The sequence below is a fragment of the Eschrichtius robustus genome, chromosome X, assembly GCF_028021215.1.
Source record: "Eschrichtius robustus isolate mEscRob2 chromosome X, mEscRob2.pri, whole genome shotgun sequence".
NCBI lineage: Eukaryota > Metazoa > Chordata > Mammalia > Artiodactyla > Eschrichtiidae > Eschrichtius > Eschrichtius robustus.
This window is the reverse complement of record NC_090845.1, coordinates 62593301-62602363: the sequence shown is the minus strand read 5'-3', so window position 1 is coordinate 62602363 and position 9063 is coordinate 62593301. Positions and strand designations below refer to the sequence as shown.

Genomic DNA, 9063 nt, shown 5'->3' with positions numbered 1-9063 from the left:
CCGCGCGCGGGGAGCTTTTCCGCCCCGGCCGCCGGAGGATCGATTTCACTCAGTCAAGATGCCTGCAACGTCCGCCAGCCAGGCGCTGGGGATACGAACCCGCGAGGCGTGAGTCGGCCGCGGCGCTGAGCTCCGACTGGAACTGGATTCCCAGCGCCTCGCTCAGTTCTCGGCCTAGAATAAGTGCTCGATCGTCTGTGCGTTGCTTAGAAACTCTGCCTTTTGCAAACCGCTTCTTTGTTTCTTAGTTCCTGCATCTGAAAAATGGGTGTACTAACACCTTCAAGGGACTGTTGCGAAGATTAGAAACTATGTATGCATAAGAAAGCACCTATTAAACCCTGAAAGGTCGGCTCTAATCTTTATTAGAAACTATGTATGCATAAGAAAGCACCTATTAAACCCTGAAAGGTCGGCTCAAGGTCTTTATGGTCTAGCCCTGAGGTTCTTAACCTCTTCTGCTTCACAGTCCCTTTGAAATGCTGATGGAAGCTATGGCCCTTCTTCCCAGAAGAATGCACGTAGAGATATACAAAACGTTAGATACTTTGCCGGGAGATTCTTAGATCCCCTCCTGAAGTTCACTCACATATCCCCTAAGGGTCCATGAACTCCAGGTTAAGAACCCTTGCTGTATCGAAAGAGGCACCTACTGAGTGTCAGATGCTTTTCAGACATTGTCTCCTCTAATCCGCAAAAAACCCCTATGAGTTAGGGATTATTATTGTCTCCATTTTGTGGATGAGGAAGCTGGTTTTCAAAGAGTGGAAGTTTGCTTGCCCTATATTATATGGCTACTGTGTAACAGAGCTGAGACTAGGATTTTTTCTTGTCTCTGTCTCTCACTCTCTCTCTTTAAAGTAGTGTATCATCTCATTGCTGTTCTTTTTTTTCCTGCATTTTTAAATTGCAGTATATTCGATGTACAATATCATATCAGTTACAGGTGTACAACATAGTGATTGACAATTTTTAAAGTTTATACTCCATTTATAATTATTATAAAATATTGGCCATATTCCCCGTGTTGTACAATATATCCTTGTAGCTCATTTTATACATAATAGTTTGCACCTTAGTCCCCTACCCCTATATTGCCCCTCCCGCCTTCCCTCTCCCCACTGGTAACCCCTAGTTTGTTCTCTGTATCTGTGAATCTATTTCTTTTTTCTTATATTCACTACTTTGTTGTATTTTTTATCTTTTTTTTTTTTTTTTTTTTTGGCCGCGCGGCTTGCACGATTTTAGTTCCCCAGTTCCCTCACCAGGGATGGAACCCGTGCCCCCTACAGTGGAAGCGCGGAGCCCTAACCACTGGACCACCAGGGAATTCCCTGTTGTATTTTTTTAGATTTCACATATAAGTGATATCATACTTTTCTTGACTCTTGATATTCTTTCTATGATGGTATTGCCTTTTAGAGAAAAGATAGAGTGCTGTAATAAAAGTAACAAATAACAATAAATAAAAAATAATAAAATTAGCACATAACAAATAAAAGTAACAATAACACAATGCTATTGAATCACAATGGAAAGACAAATTAATTCTGATTGGGGAGAGGAAGACATATTGGAGGAGGTAACATTTGCGCTAACCCTGAGGAATTTAAACCCACGGAAAATTAGGGTGGGTTAGAACATAAGCACAGTGCCTGGCACATATTGAGGGCTCAATAAATGTTTACTAAATAAACTATTTATGTAAATAGTGTCTCTAATCAGCTCTGCGTTTGGGGGAAGATACATCTGGCAACAGAATGAAGAATGGATTAGAGAGCAGGGGGCCTTTAGAAAGGGAGGCCAGGTAGTGGGTTCTAGTACTAATCGTGACTAGAGGGAATGAAAGGCTGATTTAGCACCGTGGCTCTGGTCATGGAAAGGAGGACACGACTGGGAGAAACACAACAGAAGTAGAGCTGATAGGATTCTCAGGGTGAGAGAGACAGAGGAATCGAAGATGACTTTGAGGTTTGAAGTCTGGGTGACTGAGAGGGTGATGATACCATTAACTGAGATACGGAACACAGGAAGAGAAGCAGATTCAGGGGAAGATGAGGAGTTTGAAGCCAGTATTGTTGTTCCTTCATTTCCAGAATCTACTTCTAAGTCAGACCTCCTCACCAGTCACAATGGGGACCCAGCTCTCGCAACAGCTAAGGGTGGCTATTCTGGTTTGGATAAGGTCAGAGGAAAGATAGCTATAGATGCGCCCATGGGAGCCAAGACTGCAATTTCCATCCAGCCAAGACAGTAGAGCTTTGATAGCGGTTTCAGGGTGACTGAGCCAAGGAAGGAGCATAGCATAGGATGGAGGGAGGTTCAGACCCTCCACTATATGGGATAAAATAATTTAGATGAGAAGGTGGCCGGGAGTGGTGGTGGTGATGAACAGATCCTTCCCAGGATCTAGGTAGTCTGAGGCTTCTTGGGTCTGTGACAATATTGGATACCCAGCTTTAGTCTCTACTTAACACCACATTACAGTGGTGGTGTTACTTCTACAGATTAGATTAACACCTAATCTCCCAGAGGATTTAGCCTGTGTCATAGCACACATTCACCACACCCTCCGTAAAGCCCTGGCTTCTAAGGTTCTTTCCACCGGAAGTTATGACAGAAGGAAATGTGTGGGTGGGGAGGGGTAGTGGGTAAGGGGCCCAGGTTCCTGACACAGTCTACACCCAGGGAACGAAGAGTAAGCGCCATGTTGAAGCCGCCATTGCCACTCAGATCCCTCTTATTCCTGCAGCTGCCTCTGCTGGGGGTGGGGCTGAACCCAAATGTCCTCACGCCCAATGGGAATGAAGACATCACAGCTGGTGGGAAACCTGGGACTGGAGGAGGTTGGTGAGAAGGGAAGCTGTGGGAAGGGGTCCTACTGAATTCTGGAACCTGCCACTGGACATTGGAAGGATGCAGGCAGAGTTTTAAGAGTACCATGGGGAGGGCAAGGGGAAGGGTTCCCTGCCTCACGCTGCTTCTTCTGACCATCGTGTCTTCTCTTCCCCTCCCCCACTTCATTTTCTCCCCAACCTAGACTTCTTCCTGACCTCTACACCCCCTGGGACCCTCAATGTTTCCACTCTGCCCCTCCCAAAGGTTCAGTGTTTTGTGTTCAATGTCGAGTACATGAATTGCACCTGGAACAGCAGCTTTGAGCCCCAGCCCACCAACCTGACTCTGCATTATGGGTAAGAGAAGGGGAGAGGGGATCGTACGGGGGAGGAAGAGGAGGTGGGCTAGATGTGAGAGACTGCGTGGGGACCAAGAGAGTATCCCAGGCTCCCCACTATTTTCTCATGGGGTAAGTCATAAGTCAGTTCAGAGGAGCTGAGGCTGGGCTGTGGAAATCTGGAGTACCCAAGTTTACCTCACTGTTCTTCTTCCTTGAAATCTTTCTCTAGGTACAAGAACTTTAATGATGATGACAAACTCCAGGAGTGTGGCCACTATCTGTTCTCTGAAGGGATCACTTCTGGCTGTTGGTTTGGAAAAAAGGAGATCCATCTCTACCAAACATTTGTTGTCCAGCTCCAGGACCCATGGGAACACAGGAGGCAGCCCGAACAGTTGCTAAAACTGCAGGATCTGGGTAATTTGGAAAGGAGGGTCAAAGGATATTGTGAGGTATTGGAGTATATAAACTAGTGTTCTTTCACCATAAGGGTACTTGGGCAGAAAAGAGGCGAGGAATAGAATGGGGAAGGGAGGAGGGCTCAGGCGCACTACCTTCAGGATCCTGACTTGTCTAGGCCAGGGGAATGACCACACACGCACACCTATCTCCAGTGATCCCCTGGGCTCCGGAGAATCTGACACTTCGCAACCTGAGTGAATTCCAGCTAGAACTGAGCTGGAGCAACAGAAACTTGGACCATTGTTTGGAGCACCTGGTGCAGTACCGGAGTGACCGGGACCACAGCTGGACTGTGAGTGAGTGGGGATAGCAGCTCAGGCTGAGCAAGTGGGGATGAAGGATTCAATCAGCCAATAGGAAGGCCTGAGCCCCAGCTCCCCTTCTGTGCCTCCCAGTTCCCCTGCCCACCTTCCACCCTCCTCTGACTCCTTTCCCTCTCATCACCAGTGAGTTTTCCTCAAGGTTTCCCTACCCATGCTCTTCCCAAAACCAGAAAGGCAAGTAAACAAAAGCAAGCCTTTAAGGAGGCATTAAATCCTAGGCAGTGAAGGGAGCAGTGTGGCTTGAGTAGTCAAGAGAGGAGGGAGAAACTGGGAAGAACCAGAAGATGACCTGGGGGGTGGGGGTGGGGGGCAGCAGTTTCCGTTCTCCCTTCTTTTATAGACACCCATCTTTCCCTCACCCTCTTTCTCCTCAAGGAACAAGCCGTGGACCACAGACATAGCTTCTCTCTGCCTAGCGTGGATGCACAGAAATTCTACACGTTCCGTGTTCGAAGCCGCTATAACCCACTCTGTGGAAGCGCTCAGCATTGGAGTGACTGGAGCTGCCCCGTCCACTGGGGCAGCAATACTTCAAAGGGTAAAATGGGCCTAATGCATCACCCCGACCCATGAGCCCAGGAACCTTTCTAGCACCACTGTCTTTTGCCCTACCTCCCTACCCCTAAGCCCCCAAACTTGGTGGCCCATCTCCCCTCACTGTTCAACTCCAACCCCCAGGAAGCAGGATTTTTCTGTGTAGGGTTGGATCAGTGTGTTGTTACAGTAGGGGGGTGGGTTGGGAAGGAGGCTGAGGGGGTCCTCAAAGGGGATACAGAATGTATAAAATTTCTCTGCAGCATTCCCAGAAAGCCTGCATGGTAAAGATGGCTTTGGAATCAGGCAAATCTAGGGTTTAAACCTGCCTCTGCCACTTCCTACCTCTTTGACCTTGGGCACATCACTCACCTCTTTGATTCTGTTTCCTCATCTGTAAAATGGAGATAATAATTGCTCCCCGCCCCGCTCAGGAGTTATGAGGATTAACTATACAGATAGCGTTTAGCACAGTGTCTGGCACCAAGTTGGGGCTCTAAATGTTGGCACGTAGTAGGGGCACTACAAATGTTCGGTCTCTTTTCCTTTCCTCTTTTCGATAGAGAATCCTGAGAATCCTGAGACTCCTTCGTTGTTTGCATGGAAAGCTGTGCTGATCCCCCTTGGCTCCATGGCATTTATCGTGAGCCTCATCTGTTTGTACTGCTGGCTGGAACGGTGAGAATTCGGAATCCCAGAAAAATGAGGTGGGGGTGGTTGGGAATAGGGGAAGAGGGTTATTACCGGGTCTCCAGGAGTAGAGGGCGGGACAGTAAGGAATGAGGGATCACCCAAGTGGGCATGGTGATGGAAGGAAGATGCAGGCACAGACAACACAGAATCACTACATTCCATGTGGGAGAACTGGGAGAAGGGTAATACAAGAGCGTAACCGATGTATTCCTGCTCCCTCTTTCTCCACACTCAGGACGATGCCCCGAATTCCTACCCTCAAGAACCTAGAGGATCTGGTTACTGAATACCACGGGAACTTTTCGGTGAGAACATTGTCATAGGCAGACTGCAGTCTGTCAATGGCCAACTGCCTGCCAGCTAGACAGACAGGGCATGGGGGGCAGAGGGGAGGGGAGGGGGGCCTGCACTAACAGGATGTGGCCGACCAGTTGGGGGATGGGCTAGACGCAGAGAGACACCCAGAAGAACTGATCCTAGATTGGTTGAGGCAGATGGAAACAGTGGTATTGAGGGCCCAGGAGTGTGTGTGTCCCTTCTGTAATCACAGTGGTTGCAGATCTTGGGAGAGTTCCCCTGGCACAGAGCCTGGGTCTTTTACTTCCTGCTCCTAATTGAGCCCTGACCTGGAGATATCTGTCTTTAGGCCTGGAGTGGTGTGTCTAAGGGACTGGCGGAAAGTCTGCAGCCAGACTACAGTGAACGGCTCTGCCACGTCAGTGAGATCCCCCCAAAAGGAGGGGAAGGGCCTGGGGGCTCCCCCTGCAGCCAGCATAGCCCCTACTGGGCTCCTCCATGTTACACCCTGAAACCTGAGCCCTGACAGAACCCCAGGGCCCTGTAGCCCTGAATTGTACTAACTTGCCCTCGTCCAACCAACCTGGGTCCAGTGCTCACCTCGCCCCCCTGTGGCTGATTTTGAATTTTGTGCCCCCTATAACTGCCTTCTCATTCAATATCTCCTACTTGAGAATTGCCCCTTTGCCCTGTCCATGTTTCTCATCTCCCCCAGCCCAGCCCTTCCTCCTCACAGCATTGCTTCTGCTGTCCCTCCCTCTCTCCCCCTTTCCATCTACCCTTCAACTGTTCCAAAAACGAATGAGAAATAAAAGTTCTGTTGATAATCATCAAGGAAGTCTGCTGTTGCGGAGGGGGAGGGAGCAAGGGAAACGTGGGGTGCAATGCGGGTGGGAGGCATGGTGCCGAGGGGAGGAAAGGGGCGCGGTGGACTCATGCCGCGGAGGCAGCGGCACTACAGACTCACTGGAAAAGAGTGCTGTTCCAGAAACGGACTTTTCTCTAGGTGCCCTACACTCCTTCTAGGGGCCAGTTTAGAGTTAGATTTACCATGCTGCCCCCATTTTCTTTTGTTGTTGTTGTTGCCCCCATTTTAACAAATCTTTTATAGGCCCCACCCAGGTTCTTCTCCCCTTAGCCTTACCTCACCTTCTGTCACACATACCACTTCTGACCTCATAATCCCTCAGCTGCAGCCTCAGGCCCCACCCCTAGGGATGCTGCTTATCCACAACTGCCCATAGCTCTCTCCTGTTTGCCCAGTGTGGACCTCCTCAGCCAATTTAGTCCATCTTCCTCTCCAGTCCCCTGACCTTATGGGCCCACTTGGCCCCCCAAGGCCTCTAGAACACCCTCCTTCTGCCATGACTTATTAAGACTCTCTGAAGAGTGAGAAGATCTTCAGAGCATGTTCATCTTTATCAAACATGGAGGTGAGGGGTATCACAGAGCTGGAGTCTATGTGTAGGGTTGGGGATGTTGGAGGGCAGTGGAGATCACAGAGATGGTATAACTGAGGAAGGACCATATGCCCCGTGCCATCTCTTCTCAGATAATCAGCAGTTTCTGGCCAGTACTAATTGTTCTGTCCTCCTGTTGCTGCATTATGTCCGTCATGAAGTGGGGTTGCCTGATACAGGTGAGGAGTGTGGGGAGGGGACTCATGGCCAAGGGTCAGAAGTAGCAGGGTCATCTCTAGCCCTCAGGTCCTCCTGCTGGCAAGAAGAGAGCTCCTTGAATCCCGACAGCTTCCTCCAACACGTTCTGAATAGGATCACTGGTCTCTTTTGCTCCCTCTCTCCCTCCTTAGCTGCCCCAATTACCCTTTGGTCTCCCTCCAGACACCATCGATTTGTGTGATGCAATGGGGACAATGCAGTTGTTTTTCCTGATGAAGACCCGTGGAGACTATGCCAACAAATTCCTTACAGCTCGAAACACCTACTACGTTTGTAGGGTGGAGCATGAGGCACCAGGTAGCGGCTTGGGAGCATTCCCCAGAGATAGAGCAAGGCCCCAAAGATGGACCGTGAACCTGGTCCTTCAAATAGGGCCCCCTCAACCAGATCCAAATTGACCGTCTCTAGTCAGCCTAAGAAAGGGCACTGCCTCTATGACATTGGTTAGGTTAGCACATTCTATGCACCGCTCCCCACCTCCCCTGACCTGACCTAGGGATGGACCAGAGGGGAGAAAATAAGGTACACCAGCTCAAGGTAGTGTTGAGTGTTAGGGTCCTGAAATCTTGGGCTTTGGAAGGGTGGAGGCTGGGTGACGGGGGCTGGGGATCGTGCACTGCCGTGTTCACAGGAACTGGACTTGAGAATGTCTACAGAGCTTTTGTGCCCCTCCTTAAGAACCCAGAACCCAAGATAATTGGTAAGGAGCATGATGGAGGAAGGAGGAACATGGAGGGTACTGTATAACGGTGGGTGATGGAGAATATAGGGTGGGGCTGGTGTAGTCCATCAGGTAGGATCACAAGATCCTAGGAGAAGGGGAATAGGGTCTAGGGCCACTTCAGAAGGGATGTTTAGCTCAAACCAGGTGCAGTGTGCGTGTGTCACTCATCCCTCCTCGCTGTTTCTCAGCCATCTCCTCAGTACATCTCCCTATCCCCACCACATCATTCCCATCTTTCCCTTCACCTTTTGCTCTTGGAGTCTTGGTGTCCCGATTGCCACTGAAAAGAGCAAAGCTTAGGCACCTTCAGGTCACTCCTCAGCCTAGCTTTAGGCCCGGTTACTCCAAGTGATCATTTGAATGATGGGAGGGACAGGATGGGAAGGGAAGGTCTCCAGTCCTCAGAGGTGAGGGCACCTTTTCCTGATTCCTAGATGCCTTGCATACACAATGTGACCTCCTGCAGAGGGGTCAAATTGAACTGTTTAGAAGCCAAGAAGCCAAGAAAGTCGCTCCAATTGAATCGTCAGTGAAACTCCCAGTAAGACTTCCCAAACATGGTCTGTCCCAGCAACCTCCTTTCCCCACCAAGTCTACCGAAGGCTCCTCCACCCTGGCCCTCTGGGATGAATTTCCTTTCCAAATCCAACATCCATGCCCAAGACCTGCCTCTCACCTCCTTTGTCCTGCCTTCGGCCCTAGTTTGTAGAAAGCTTCCCTGCAGGGGCCTCTTCCTCTACTTACCGACCCTTTCCTTTTCCAGTCCAAATCATCAAGACGCTCAGATGAAGTGGGGACCACTCGCAGTGGTCCACTCTTTAAGACCAGAGGGAACATTATCCGTAGTAGGGATAAACATCGCTAACAAAATAAAGTGACCAAGTGAGAGCAGCAATACTAGGTATGAAATTACTGGCATTTAATGTGAGGTTCCTTTTTTCAAGAAAGACTTCTTCTCCCAATATATGCACCAAGGCTTAAGTCTGCGCCAGGCATTGTGGAGGCTCTCAGGGTGGGTAGGGGCAGCAGGAGCCGGCGGGGGCAAGCACATGGGTGGGGGTGAGGAAAGACAGCGAAGTCTAGCACAATGAGCCTTTGAGGGACAGAGTGGGGGGTGGGGTCTTCTCCAACCAGACAACCTCCCCCTGGGAGGCCTATCACAGCCCGCCTACA

The 9063-nt window shown here is 49.8% G+C and overlaps 2 protein-coding genes across 5 annotated transcripts; both read left to right on the top strand.

Annotated features, from left to right (window-relative positions):
• The first annotated feature begins 78 nt into the window (after nucleotides 1-78).
• Nucleotides 79-6287, top strand: IL2RG (interleukin 2 receptor subunit gamma). Of its 4 annotated transcripts, none has more exons than XM_068533482.1 (8): nucleotides 79-197; nucleotides 3041-3194; nucleotides 3408-3595; nucleotides 3793-3932; nucleotides 4339-4501; nucleotides 5061-5175; nucleotides 5426-5495; nucleotides 5837-6287. In XM_068533482.1, exons 2-8 carry the CDS (start codon nucleotides 3133-3135, stop codon nucleotides 6011-6013), a joined length of 915 nt encoding a protein of 304 aa, XP_068389583.1. In that variant the 5' UTR covers nucleotides 79-197; nucleotides 3041-3132; the 3' UTR covers nucleotides 6014-6287. The 4 variants fall into 4 exon arrangements, with proteins under 4 accessions (XP_068389583.1, XP_068389580.1, XP_068389581.1 ...); XM_068533479.1 differs by lacking the exon at nucleotides 79-197 and adding an exon at nucleotides 2705-2846; XM_068533480.1 differs by lacking the exon at nucleotides 79-197 and adding an exon at nucleotides 2708-2822.
• Nucleotides 6288-6895: 608 nt separating this feature from the next.
• Nucleotides 6896-8755, top strand: CXHXorf65 (chromosome X CXorf65 homolog). The gene is made up of 6 exons (XM_068532410.1): nucleotides 6896-6920; nucleotides 7040-7126; nucleotides 7329-7463; nucleotides 7798-7866; nucleotides 8325-8431; nucleotides 8654-8755. The coding sequence occupies exons 1-6, from the start codon at nucleotides 6896-6898 to the stop codon at nucleotides 8753-8755; spliced, it is 525 nt and encodes a 174-aa protein (XP_068388511.1).
• Nucleotides 8756-9063: the final 308 nt, after the last annotated feature.

Excerpts from the sequence above, each read along its gene's own strand:
- IL2RG (XM_068533479.1), top strand. The coding sequence starts at position 2,708 with ATGTTGAAGCCGCCATTGCCACTCAGATCCCTCTTATTCCTGCAGCTG. Across the intron at positions 4,502-5,060 it reads GGGCAGCAATACTTCAAAGG|AGAATCCTGAGAATCCTGAG; the intron begins GTAAAATGGGCC and ends TCTTTTCGATAG. Across the intron at positions 5,176-5,425 it reads TTGTACTGCTGGCTGGAACG|GACGATGCCCCGAATTCCTA; the intron begins GTGAGAATTCGG and ends CTCCACACTCAG.
- CXHXorf65 (XM_068532410.1), top strand. The coding sequence starts at position 6,896 with ATGTTCATCTTTATCAAACATGGAG. Across the intron at positions 7,127-7,328 it reads AGTGGGGTTGCCTGATACAG|ACACCATCGATTTGTGTGAT; the intron begins GTGAGGAGTGTG and ends GTCTCCCTCCAG. Across the intron at positions 7,867-8,324 it reads CCCAGAACCCAAGATAATTG|ATGCCTTGCATACACAATGT; the intron begins GTAAGGAGCATG and ends CCTGATTCCTAG.